At 51.9% G+C, this 13,959-nt stretch overlaps 1 protein-coding gene across 1 annotated transcript in view; it reads left to right on the forward strand.

Annotated features, from left to right (window-relative positions):
- Sptbn4 (spectrin beta, non-erythrocytic 4) overlaps positions 1 to 13,959 on the forward strand; it is a 106,101-nt gene that overhangs the window by 42,695 nt on the left and 49,447 nt on the right. The window contains 5 exon segments of the mRNA XM_029556578.1: positions 1 to 448; positions 1,908 to 2,045; positions 4,441 to 5,191; positions 5,743 to 5,945; positions 11,577 to 11,667. The exon segment at positions 1 to 448 is cut by the window's left edge and continues 107 nt beyond it. Coding sequence (XP_029412438.1) covers positions 1 to 448; positions 1,908 to 2,045; positions 4,441 to 5,191; positions 5,743 to 5,945; positions 11,577 to 11,667 — 1,631 coding nt within the window.

Below are 13,959 nucleotides of genomic sequence, written 5' to 3' on the forward strand. Positions count from 1 at the left end.
GGGCGCTGCATCAATTCGGCGCCGACCTCGACGGGCTCCTGGACTGGCTCCGCGACGCCTACCGCCTGGCAGCGGCCGGCGACTTCGGCCACGACGAGGCGTCCAGCCGCCGCTTGGCGCGCCAGCATCGAACTCTCACCGGGGAGGTGGAAGCGCATCGCGGCCCCGTGGGTGGCCTGCGGCGCCAGTTGGCGACCCTGGGAGGTGCCAGTGGCGCTGGGCCACTGGTGGTGGCGCTGCAGGTGCGCGTGGTGGAAGCCGAGCAGTTGTTCGCCGAGGTGACTGAGGTGGCCGCGCTCCGGCGCCAGTGGCTGCGGGACGCGCTCGCCGTGTATCGCATGTTTGGCGAGGTGCACGCGTGCGAGCTGTGGATCGGAGAGAAGGAGCAATGGCTGCTGGCCATGCGCGTGCCCGATTCGCTGGACGACGTCGAGGTGGTGCAGCACCGGTGAGCATGCGCTTGGGAGACTCCCAGGGTCCCCTTCTCATTCACCCAGTTCCTTGGTTCGACAGTTCTCCAATCAGAACTCCATCCTTAATCAGCTTTGTGACAACCCTACACATGCCTAACCTGCTCAGGTGTCAAACGGGGTTGGTATCAGTGCCTTAGTCACAAGCTTGTGGGGAATAGGAAGTGAGTTCACAGATGTGAAACACTTAGCAAATGCCTTGGGGCAGGGGGCGCACAGGGAGCCTCCCACAGCAATTGGCCGTCAGTCACTACTATGAGATTTTACTCACTCAACACGTCATGACCTACCTAAAGTTTTCCACAGACATCCAACCAGGCCCATGCCTGGGACACCCGGTGACCTACACAAATGTCATTTCCTTTCCTAATAAAGCAGTTGGCAACCCTGGTCACATTCATTTCTGTTGCTTGCTTCACATTATGATTCTGACATGTATTGATTGCTTATTGACTGAGAATCCTGAGTGGGTGGATTCTCTCTCTTTGTGTCACAGCATCATATTCATCACCCACACATTCATTCACCGGAATTTTCTGAGCACCCACTCCACTCTAGTCTTTAGGTTGGGACTGCCCCCTGCCCTCTGCACGCCCACACTTACCAAGTTGTTTTACAGATTGTTTTAAACAAGGGAGGACTGTGCCCAGCTTTAAAAAGATTGTTTTAAACAAGGGAGGACTGTGCCCAGCTTTAAAAAGAAATCCTGGCCTGGCATATGGCAGGTTGAAGGGGGTGACAGTGGTTGTATCTAGGAACCAACGGAGGCAGCTAGGTTGGGGAGACTCAGATGGGAGGGGGACAGGTTTGGACCAGAGTAGGAAGTCAATTAGACCATGGAGGATCCAAAACAAGGCCCAGGGATCAGGGGCCTGGGGGATGGTCAGAGCCGTCCCTGAGCTGGGGACTATTTGAAGGGAGCCACTAAGGGCAGTTTGAGTCACAATATGTGTGAAAGTGCTGAGGATGTATTAAACAGGCTGGAAGGTTGAAGACAGGTTCAAAAGGGAAAGCTTGAGGCTGGATATTGAGATGTCTCAGTCATGGGTTCAGGGGCAAGGTTCCAGGCTGTGGGGATGGGTGCAATGACTCAGGTAAATCATGATAGAAAGGCCAGAGTGCCCAGGATGAGTGTTGAGCATTCTCATACTTCAGCAGACCAGGAATAAAACTGGAGCCTGTGCTCAGCCTGTGGCACAGCACCAGACACAGCTTGAGCTCAAGGTCATCATCAGTTACAGAGACAATTTGAGGCTAGCCTTGGGCTACATAAGACCCTGCTCCTTCTCCCCCCAAAAGCAAAGAAACGTTAGAGTCCACAAAGGAACCTGGAAATCAAGGTAGGACCAGAAACAGGAAGAGACAGCTTCATCAAAGCTAGGAAGTGGGCTGGTCCCGGGGAGTCCAGACCTCTGACCTCTCCATCCTCTTCTGCAGATTTGAGAGTCTGGACCAGGAGATGAACAGTCTGATGGGCCGAGTCTTGGATGTGAACCACACAGTCCAGGAGTTGGTGGAAGGAGGTCACCCCAGCTCAGATGAGGTGCGCTCTTGCCAGGACCACCTCAACAGCAGGTAGGCTGGGCCTGGAGCAGAAAGTCCTTCCTGGAAGGTCATGACACTTCTTCCTGTCACTGTTTCTGCATTCACTCCACCAAGAAATCCAAAGCTGTGTGATTTCAACCCCTCTGAGATGTTAAAGGATACCTGATAAATGAAGAAAATTTTTGACAAAAATGCTAATACCCAGTGCTGGTGATGATGTGGGAAAATGAGAAAGCAATGTATTTCATTGGCTATTCACTGATTGGTTCAGAAAGGCCTCATGGGATATCTACTATTGGCCAGGAATTTTCCCAAGCACTTCATTTTATTTTGGGTGGCTCTTGCTTTTCTTAATATATTTTATTTATTATTTTTATTTTATGTGTATGAGTGTATTACCTGCATGTATGTGAGTGCACCTGTGTGGTGCAGTGCCACAGAGGTCAGAAGAGGGCATCAGATTCCCCTGGAACTAGAGTTAAGGATGGTTCTTAGCCGCCATGTGGGTGCTGGGAATCGAACACGGGTTCTGTAAGAGCAGAACCGCTGAATCATCTCTCCAGCCCCTGGGGTCTTGTTTTTTTTTGTTTTCTGAGAAGCATGTTGTTCAGGCTGGCCTTGAACTTGATATGTAGTGGAGAATGACCTAGAACTCTTGATCCAACTACCTCTAACTGCCAGGTACCAGAATTATAGGCCTGTGCCATTATGCCTGACTCTATTTTCTTTTCTTTTTTAAAGACAAGGTCTATGTACTCCAGGTTGACTTTGAACTTGCTATGTAATCAAGGATGACTTTGAACTCTTTTTTAATTTTTAAAAAAGATTTATTTTATGCATATGAGTATTTTGCCTGCCTGTATGTATGTGTACCATATATGTGCAATGTCCCATGGGAGGCCAGAAGAGGGCATTGGATCACATGGAACTGGAGTTACAGATAGTTGTGAGACTCCATGTGGGTACTGGGAACAGAACCTTGGTCCTCTGCAAGAGCAGCCAGTGCTCTTAAATACTGAGCCATCTCTCCAGCCTGTGGCTTTGAACTTTTGATCCTCCTGCCTCCCCCTCCCATGTGCTAGGATTACAGGTGTTTACCACCATGCCTGGCTTTCCAAGTACTTTATATTGTTTTTTCTCCCAGTATCTCACTTTCCATAGTAGTGCTTCCAGAATTGAAAATTCCTTAAGAACAAATAGTAATTTACTATGTTTCCTCTTAAAATACTACCAGCGAATACCCCTTCCAATGTAGGTAGGGTCATATGAGAAGACATAGATCCTCATGACTGAAGTCTAGTCAGACTCAAGTACCACTTAGGAGGTTGAAGCAAGAGGAAATCTTGAGCCCAGGTTTCAAGGCCCTATCTCTCTCTCTAAAAAAAAAAAAAAAAAAAAAAGCGGGGGCAGGGGTGCTGGGGAAATGACTGAGAGGGTAAAGCGGTTGTCTTGCAGAGCAGGACTGAGAGCCTTCTGTAATCTCAGCACTAGGGAGGCAGAGGTAGGAGAGGTAGGAGATCCCTGGGGCAAGCTGGCTGATGGTCTAGCTGGAATTGTTAAGCTACAAGTTCAATGAGAGACCCTGCCTCAATAATTAAGTGGAAAGTGATCAAAGAAAACACCTGAGGTCAACCTTGGGCCTCTGATGTAAACGCATGTGCATTTACATACGTGAATATGCACCCATGCACACAGAGGCATGTGCATACACCTGCACACACATAGAAGTAAAACCTGAATAAAGATCCTGTTATATATTGGCATGATTCATTCTCTTTCATGGATGGAATCCAGGGTCTTGCACGCACTGGGAAGGTAGCACTGAGGTATGTTCTAGACCCTAAAATACAAGTATTTTTCATAATAGAAAACAGCTGATAGAGTAGCATTGTCAAGCGCTTTTGCAATGCCCCACCCCCCCAATCCCAGGGTGTTTTTGAACTCGAGGCAAGCCTCCTGCCTCAGCCTCCAGAATTCTAGGATTACAGGTGTGTGTCACAGACACCCAGCTGCAACTCTCTTGACTCTGCCTGAAGGCAGGCAGTTGGGCTCTCTGGTCAGCTTTCCGCCTTTACTCACAGGGATGTGGCCTCTGGAAAACTGGACTGAACACTAGGAAAGAATGAGAGAGAGAAAACAAACAAACAGGGTCTCAATACTATTATGAAGATAGTCCGACCGGGCTGGAATGACCCAGTAAGAGCCCCCACTCTAAGCAATGTGCTGGGTGGGCTATTTACAGAGGCACAGACTGGGGATTCAGTAAGATAAAGTGACTCAAAAGAAAAAAAAAAAAAGATAAAGTGACTCTCCCAGTTCGCGCGGTGGCCGAGTGGCAAAGGCCTGGATTTTTATCCTGGGTGGGTGAGCTCTCCGTACCCGAGGAGTTCCTATCCTCAAATCGCGCTCTTTTCCCTCTGCGTAGGTGGAACCGCATTGTGGAGTTGGTGGGACAGCGCAAGGAGGAGATGAGCGCGGTGCTGCTAGTGGAGAACCACGTGCTGGAGGTGGCTGAAGTGCGCGCCCAGGTGCGCGAGAAGCGGCGAGCGGTGGAGAGCGCGCCCCGCGCAGGTGGCGCCCTGCAGTGGCGCCTGAGTGGCCTGGAGGCGGCTTTGCAGGCGCTGGAGCCTCGCCAGGCAGCGCTGCAGGAGGAGGCCGCCCTGCTGGCGGAGCGCTTTCCTGCACAGGCCGCGCGGCTGCACCAGGGCGCCAAGGAGCTGGGGGCGGAGTGGGGCGCGCTGGCCGGCGCAGCTCAGGCTTGTGGAGAGGCGGTGGCGGCAGCTGGGCGTCTACAGCGTTTTCTCCGGGACCTTGACACTTTCCTGGACTGGCTGGTGCGTGCCCAGGAGGCGGCAGGCGGCGTCGAGGGGCCGCTGCCACACAGCCTGGAGGAGGCGGATGCGCTGCTGGCTCGCCACGCCGCGCTCAAGGAGGAGGTGGACCAGCGAGAGGAGGACTACGCGCGCATCGTGGCGGCCAGCGAGGCGCTACTGGCGTCCGACGGCGCCGAGCTGGGTCCCGGCCTGGCGCTGGATGAGTGGCTGCCGCACCTCGAAGTTGGCTGGCACAAACTGCTAAGCTTGTGGGAGGCGCGCAGGGAGGCGCTGGTCCAGGCGCACGTCTATCAGCTCTTCCTGCGAGACCTGTGCCAGGCGCTCGCCGTTCTGCGCAACCAGGTGCCCTCTGGCCATGCATCAGGCTGGGGATTCAAGGCCGCGGGAGGAGGGGGTGGGGATGGGGGGCGTGGGTATGCTTGGGAGAAATGTTTCCTGGGACCACTAGGTTCATGGTTTATTCGTGAAAGGCACGCAGGTGGAGGTATTAGGAGAGGTACTCGTTTATCTGGGAAACTGGATTTTGGACTATCCAGTATATGGGGGCAGATGTATAACAGAATTTAAAAATTATGTTGGGCGATATGGGTTTTGTGTTTGTAAACGATCCCAATTAAGCACTACATTTGGAGTGGGTTCCGGGGTTTGTGGACTGTCTAGAAGGAAATAGCTAGTTGGTAGTTTTGTCAGGGTGGGCAGAGACTTGAAGAAAGAGCCAGGCAAAAGGTCCAGCATGATCAACGGCCCAGAGGCAGCATTGTGCCCAGTATGTTCCATGCTAACACTGGGAAAAAGAGAGTGGTGGATGGAATCTACCTGCCAGCTTCTCCTGCCTCCTTGAATGTCGAGCAGAGCAGCGAGCCCAGCTGACCTGTGCCTCCTTCGTTTCCCAGGAAGTGGCGCTGTCTGGCCAGGAGCTCCCAGGCACAGTGGAGTCTGTGGAAGAGGCGATGAAAAGGCACCGGGATTTTCTCACCACGATGGAGCTGAACCAGCAAAAGATGCAGGTGGCGGTACAGGCTGCAGAGGGCCTGCTGCGGCAAGGCAATGCTTATGGGGAGCAGGCCCAGGAGGCTGTGGTCCGGCTGCTGGAGAAGTAGGTCCCAGTTCCGGAGCCAGAGAAGGTGGGGTCTGGGCACAGTGGAGGCGGGGAGGGATGCCCAGATCTTTCCTCCCGCACCTATTTTCTGCTCCTCTCTACTTCCAATTTAATTATTTATTTATTTATTATTTATTTATTTATTTATTTATTTAGCTAGCTAGATAGCTAGTTAGTTAGTTAGTTAGTTAGTTAGTTAGTTAGTTAGTTTTTTGAGATAGGGTCTCACTGTGTAGCTCTGACTGGCCTGAAATTTGCTATGTAGACCAGGTTAGCCTTGAATTCAGAGAGATCTGCCTCTCTCTGCCTCCTGAGTGCTGGGATGAAAGGCATGTAACACCACACCTGGTCTTATTTATTTATATTTTTGAGACAGGGTCTCACTCAGCCCAAGTTGGCCTAGAACTTGTGTGTGTGTGTTTTGCCTGCATGTGTGTAAGTGCACCATGTGCAAGCAATACTCTCAGAGGTCAGAAGAGGGTGTTGAATCCCACAGAACTAGAGTTCCAGAGAGTTGTTAGCTGCCATGTGGGTGCTGGGAACTGAATCCAGGTCCTCTGGAAGAACAGCAAGTGTTCTTAACTGCTGAGCCATCTCTCTCCAGCCCTAGAATTTTTTTTTTTTTAGCATGTATTGTGTGTGTTGTGTGTGCATGTGTACTCATGTCATAGTACACTTACGGAGGTCAGAGGACAACTTGGGGGAGTTGGTTCTCTTCTTCCCCGTGTATTTTTGTATCTGCTGAGGCATCTCAGTGGCCCAGCCTGGAACTTGATGACATGTAGCTGGTGATGATCTCAAACTCCTGATCCTCCTGCCTCCACTTCCTTAGTTGTGGGACTGCACGTGTGCACCACCATGCACAGATTTTTTAAAAAATTTTAAAAATGTTTTATGTGTTGCCTGCATGTAAGTGCATCCATGTTGTACAATGCCTGAGGAGGCCAAAACAGGGTGTCAGATCCCCTGAAACTGGATTTACAGACAGTTGTTAGCTGCCATGTGGGTGCTGGGAACCAAACCCAGGTCCTCTGCAAAAGCAGCTAGCCTTAACTGCTGAGCCATCTCTCCAGCCCTTGGATATTTTTTTTTTTTGAGACAGGGTTTCATTGTATAGCCCAGGTTGACCTCAAACTCATAACCACCATCCAGCCTCAGGATCCTGAGTGCTGGAATTACAGACACCACACCAGCTTTACCATATTTTAGATTTTACTTAAATAGCTACTTTGTGCAAAGCTAACAGGAAACTGTGAACCCCAAAGATACAGAGACTGTACCTTGAGAAGTTTCTTACTTGAGCCTCCCTGCTGCTGGGGAGAACAGGGTCTGGGTGACAGTGGGCACACACTGCCCCAAATTCCTCTCCTTTCCATACCCCATAGCTAAAGACCAGGGATAGGTATGTTCCAGCTTTCCAGAGGGGGTGACAAATATGTTGACTAAGGTTGGAGCCAGGACAAGAGAAGTTAAGGGGGCTGTGGGAGCTCAGGGGGTTGTGTGCTCCAACTTTGATACATAGCAAAGATGGACACAGGTCTAGTTCCTGAACCTTCCCCGACCCCAGGATATTTACTTGACAGGGGACACATTTCTGTCCTGTAGGATGGATAGGAGGGCTTTCTTTTTGCCACAGGTGGCAAAGCTATTCGATTGGTATATCAGGTTCCCTCCTTTCCATTTCTGTGGCAAAATAATTGGCAGTAACAACTTCAGGGAGGAAAGATTTATTTTGGTTCATGGTTTCAGAGGGTCCGTCCTGTCATGGGTGGAACAGTGTGGTTGAGTAGAGCAGCTCATGTCATGGCAGGTCAGGAAGCAGAGAAAAGGAGATGGCTGGTATTTGACTGTATCCCCTCCCCCTTCCTTTCTCTCTCTGTCTCTCTCTGTCTCTCTCCCTCCCTCCCTCTCTTCCTCCCTCCCTCCCTCCCTTCCTTTCAGCCTAGACTGGCCTTGAACTTGCTCTATAGGCAAGGCTGTCTTTGAACTCCAGATCCTCCTGCCTCAGCCTTCCAAGTGCTGAGATTAAAAAAGTGCACTGCCATGCCTAGCTTCCTTTCCCCTTTTTATTCCATCTGGCTCCTCATCTATGGGATGGTGGCATCTGCATTCAGAGTAGGTCTCCCCAGTTAGTAAATCCTCCCTGGACACACTCTTATAGTGTTCTCACACCCAGGGGTATACTTTGTTTTCTAGGTTACTCTAAATCTGTTCAAGTTGCCAGTGATTAACTGTCATAGCAAGGTACTGAGGGCTTAGGGTCAAACAGGGACAGGTCCTGGTCTCACCCCCAGCCTTCCACCCATAGATTCAGAATGAGTCACTGTTTCTAAACATTAGCTTATTGGAACCTAGCCCAGCCCTATGTTCCAGAAACTTTATTTTTAGGACAGAGTCTCATGTAGCCCATACTGGCCTAGAACTCACTATATAGCCAAGGAGGACCTTAAACTTCTGATCTTCCTGTCTCCATCTCCCAAGTATTAGGATTACAGATGTGTTCCACCACACACAGTTTGGAGTGTGCTGGAGATGGAGCCCAAGTACGGCTTTCTGCATGCTAGGCAACCACCTTACCAACTGAACTACATCCCCAACCCAGAATAACTTTCCTTAGCTGCATTTTGCATTTGAGTCTTAGAGAGAAAACTGATTTGCCTAAGGTCTCAGCTAGGAAGTAGCACAGCCAGGATTAGAATGCTCTTGGCTTTTCAGCCTCACAAAGAAGTATTCCCACATTGACAGCCTCACAGGTAGAAAGTCTTTTCCATACCCATAGCTTCGCAGAGCATGAGGCTTTTCCACATCGACAGCCTCATAAGCAGGAAGTCTTTCCCATGTCACTAGGACCAATGCTCCCTCCACAGTCTAACTGGCAAAGTACTTGAGGAGTTGATTACAACTTAGTTTCTAAGACATTTCATGTTTTCTGGCTCCCTGGTGAGCTGGGTGGGAAGTAACTGTCTTTTACTTCTCTTGGGCTCTTCCTGCTACGTCTATTCTGCTCTGCCTCTGGTCTCTCTGGAAGCGTCTCCCACATACTGCCTCATTGTCCTCATCTAGCCATTTATTTTTGTGCCTGTTTTCCTGTTCTTTTCCCCCTTCTCCATTTTCCTCTTCTATCTGTGTCTCTAATGTGCCCTCTTCTTGACAGCATTTCCTATAGCCCAGGCTGGCCTCAAACTCTTTATGTAGCTGAGACTAGCCTTAAACTCCTGACCCTCCTGCTTCAGGCTCCCAAAAGCTGGGGTTACAGGCATACACTACCATGCTCCTCTCTCTCTCTTTCTCAGATTCTCTCTCTCTCTCTCTCTCTCTCATCTCTTGGTTCTCTATGTCTCTCTAAGGCTCTCTTACATTCATTTGTTCATACATTAATTAAAAAAGAACATACTGAGTACCCATTGTGTACCATGGAGCACACAGCTGTGGACAAAACAGACAAAATTCCATGTCCTTAGGCTGGAGAGATGGTTCAGTGGGCACAATGCCTGCTACAAAAAACATGAAGACCTTAGCTTGTTCCCTAGCACCCACATGAAAGCCAGTATGACAGCACATGTCCGTAACCCCAGAGTTGGGAGGCAGAGACAGGAGGATCCTAGAGGCTCTCTGATCAGCCAGCTTAGCTGAAATGGTGATCTCCAGGTTGAATGAGAGATCTTGTCTCAAAAAATAAGGTGAAGAAGAGTAGAGGAAGACTTCTGGCCCCCACGCATGTGCATACACACACACACACACACACACACACACACACACACACACACTCCTGCCTTTGTAAAAGTGACACCCCTGGGGATGGGGGGAGACAGACATGATAAAGAACTTACACAGTGTAAGAAGATAGTGCCAAGAGTCAAGGAGAAAATTAAAGAAAGTCATAAAGTGTTGGGAAGCAATCGGAGGGACGTCTCAAAGGTGACATTCAACCAGACATTGAGAAACTATGCTAAGGCCCTGAGGTGAGAGAGGCTTGCTCAAGTCACAGCCTGGACAGCAGAGGATCAGTGTTTAAAGTAAGGGAAAGAGTAGAGGGGAGACATTTAAGAAATTAGGATTGTGTGTTTGTGTGTGTGCATATGTATGAGCATACACATGTATTCACGTGTGTAGGGCCTGGAAGAGCAGGAAGGTCTTGAAGGAGACCTGGGGAGACGGTCTCATTGAATAAAATTTAAAACTGCATTGTGTGTGTGTGTGTGTGTGTGTGTGTGTGTGTAAATGCCACAGCACATGTGTGAAGATCAGAGGATTAGAGGGTCTGATCTGACTCCTTTTCCACCATGTGGGTCCCTGGGACTGAACTCAGGTCATAAGTTTTAGCTACAAGCACCTTTACCTGCTGAGCCATCTTGGCCCAGCAATCTTATTCTGTCTTCTCTCTGCCTGGGCTCTGGAGTTGGAGGGTGATGGGATAGGCATGCATAAAAGCTGATGTGGGATGCCCCCAGACTCCACCACAGGCCTTTCCAGCATTGTGACAGAAGGCTAGGCTATCTGGAACTGGGGGGCAGGGAGTCCCAACCGGGGTCCAGCTTGGCACTCAGGCCAAGGCAGCACTACTCCAGACTCCCTGGGCTCCAGATGCCATACCCACCACCACTGTTTGTCTATTGTGTCTTAACTGGTGGTATCTGGTCACTGTCTACTTACTCATCTCTGGGCTCTCCCTGTCCTGACTCCTGTCACTTTCTCTCCCTTTACCTCTTTCTCTCTTTCATTGTCTAAAACTCTGTTTCTCTTTTGCCTTTTTTCTTTCGTGGTACTGGAATTCACATTGAGAACCTTGTACATGCCAGGCATACACTCTAAGCCACGCCCCCAGCCCCTCACTGGGGGATTCTAGGGAGGGGCTCTACCACTGAGCCACACCACCATCCCCTCACTGGGGGATCCTAGGCAGGTGCTCTACCACTGAGCCACACCCCCAGCTCCTCACTGGGGGATTCTAGGAAAGTGTTCTACCGCTGAGCCATGCTCACAGCCCCCAACTGGAGGATTCTAGGCAGGGGCTCTACCACTGAGCCACGTCCCCAGCCCCTCACTGAGGGATTCTAGGCAGGTGCTGTGCTGCTGAGCCACACTCCTTCAGTTCTTCTTGTCACCTCCTGCTCCATTTCCCTGTCTCTTTGGGTCCTCCTCTCTCCTCTTTCTGTACGAGGAATTGAACCTAGCACCTCACACTTGTGCTAGGCAAGCCCTATATCTCTGAGTTATCTCTAGATTTCTGTTTTCTTTGTCTCTGTGCCTGTGTCTGTGTTTATCTCTCTCTAGGTCTTAGTGTTTGACTCTCTGCATACATCTTCCTTTTTCTGTCTATGGTGTCTGTCCTTGTGTTTATACTGAAGTATCTCTTGCTCTTCCTTTAGTTTTCTGTCATCTCTCTGGGCTTTTTTCTCAAGCAATCTCTCTTCTCTCTTTTCCTCTATCCCCCCACCCCTCTCTCTCCCCGTCTCCCCTCTCTGGGGTCCTGTCCTACCATCGTTTCCTGCCCCCCAATCCCCCCCAACCCTGTCCTACCAACGTTTCCCGGTCCTCCTCTTTTCCCTGCCTCTGCCCAGCTGAAGCCCCCACGTTCCCCTGCCCCACCGCTGGCTCACTTTTCAGCCCTTCTCTCCTCCTCCCCAGGAGCCAAGAAAACCAACTAAGGGCCCAGCAGTGGATGCAAAAGTTACTCGACCAGCTTGTGCTGCAGCACTTCCTGCGAGACTGTCACGAGGTAGGACAGCTAGGGGCTGTAGTTGTTTTGGGGGGCTGGGACCCCCCCCCGTCTAAGTGGGTCGGGGAACAATGCCCTTTCTGCGCCACCAGGAGGCGCGCGGAGCCCTGTGCCAGAGCGCATGCTCTGCAGGTCCCTGCCCTCGAAGGCGGGCGGCAGAAAAAGGGGGGGGGGCTGGGCTCCCCTGGCAACCGCGCGTTTGCGCCTATGATGCTCCCGGGGAGGATTGCTGATCTCACCTTTCTCCAGAGATCTGTGATAAGAGGAGAGAGGCAGAGCGAGGTGGGGGGATGTGGATGGTCGAGCGGCCACCAGGAGCACTCTTTCAGTCACAGATAGCCCCAACCAAGCTTCATATTTATTTAGTTATGGTTCTGGGGATCAGACCCAAGGACTTGGAACCCAGGTAAGCGCTCTCGGACTGAGCTACATTCCACCCCAGCCTTCACCCCTTTTAACAGTGTCTGGGAGTCAAGTCTCTTCTCCACACGCTTAGGGATTACTGCCCAGAAAGATGATCCCGACTCCCTTCCTCACGCACATGGCTCAGGAGACTCGCTGTCCCTCGCCCCCCGTATTTCAAAGAAACTATTCTGGACTCCGACCACCCTAGACATGGTATAGTAAACCTTCTCCTAAGTCCCAGACATGTCCTGCTCCAAGCCCCTCTTTATGTGTGACTCAGGACCCGACTCTACCTTCATGATGAAATGGTGGTTCCTAAGTTTCCTCCAACCAAAGAAGGTTGAGGAACCAGGGCCCCACCCCAACTGAAAATGGTTTGACTTTCCACTTATTGAACCCCCTGGGCAGACTTAGTCTCCCCACATATGAAATAGACACGGGTCTCCAAACCCTCTCCCCATAACTGAGCTAGCCCATTAGCAATGGGTCCCTGTTGGCCCTCTTTCCCATTAGAGATGGTTCTGCACCGAAGTATCACAGATGCTCTAACTCGCTCCTCCCACAGCCTCTACCCTCATGTTTGGAAGTCTGAAACCGGAGCCTCTTCCGGTCAGCGATGGTTCTAGAGGCCCCTCCGACTCCCCCCTTACCACAATCCCCACCCTCACCTAGTTGAAGCATCCCAGGACTGGGAGGTGGGGGACCCCCTCCTGCCACTAGGTATGGTCCGGCCCCCGGTGGTGAGATGGTTCTGGACCTACTAAATAGCACGGGTCTGCGAGGGAGCTTCTAGAAGCCCCTGCACCCCGCGGCTCAGCGAGGGCCCCGGTGCAGGAGGCGGGCAAGGAGGCAGGCAGGGGGCGCGCGCGGGCGGGCGCGCGGCCGCGGCGCGGGGGCGAGGGAGGGGGCGCGCGTCCGCCGGAGCCTCAGCCGTCGCCGCTGCCACCGCCACCGTCGCAGTGGAGGGGCGAGTTCCCGCCCGCCCGCCGCAGGGACGCCCTGCCAACGCCGCAGCCGCCTCAGGTCTCGGGGGCGCCCGAGGGGGGGATGGGGGGACTGGCGCGCGCCCCCGCGGACATGCGTAGGGGGGTTCGTGCGCGTGTCCGAGGGAGGGAGGGAGGGAGGGAGGCGCGGGGACGGCGCGGGGGCGGGCCGGGGACCCCCGCCCTGGGGGAGGGGCGAGGGCGCCGGGAGCTGTCCGCGGTGCTGGAGCCGGAGCAAGAGGGGGCGGGGAAGGGAGCTAGCCTAGGCTAGTCCGCGGCTGCAGTAGGGGCGAAACGGGGCTCGGAGGCTCCTAAGAGGGTCTTCTCTGGATGTTGAGGGGATCTGAGATTTTCCCTGGGCTGGGGGATACCTAGTTTTTTTAGGGCTTGCATCGTTGGTTCTTGCGGAGGCCGTATCAGCCTCGGATGGTCACTTGAGGCGGCTCAGCATTGAGAGATGGATTTGTTCGGAGTCCAGGGGGCTCTGAGTTTAGGGGGATTTTCCTTGGTTGTGGAGAAGAGTCTAGATTTGCACTAAGTGATCAGACAGGACAATCCTTTTGGGGGAGCTTTACCTAGAGGACGTGTAGCATCTCTTTTAGGGGTTTTGCTTTCACTGTGGGACTCTGGTTGCGTGATGGTTGTGTGTAGGGGGGAATCTGTGTTAAGTTAGAGGATTCAGCATTTTTTTGGTGTGTGTGTGTGTGTGTGTGTGTGTGTGTGTATGTGTGTGTGCAGCTATCCTGGCCCCTGAGGAGCACATGCTCAGGGGACATGGGGTAGGGTGGGGTTTGGCTGGCTCAGGGATTTGTCCTTGGCAATGACTGCATTTGCCTCCAGGGATCGCCTAGTCCGGCTTTTTTTTTTTTTTTTTTTTTTTTTGGGGGGGGGGGGGGCTATTGGG

The sequence above is a fragment of the Nannospalax galili genome, unplaced genomic scaffold (assembly GCF_000622305.1).
Source record: "Nannospalax galili isolate Female #2095 unplaced genomic scaffold, S.galili_v1.0 scaffold886, whole genome shotgun sequence".
Lineage (NCBI taxonomy): Eukaryota > Metazoa > Chordata > Mammalia > Rodentia > Spalacidae > Nannospalax > Nannospalax galili.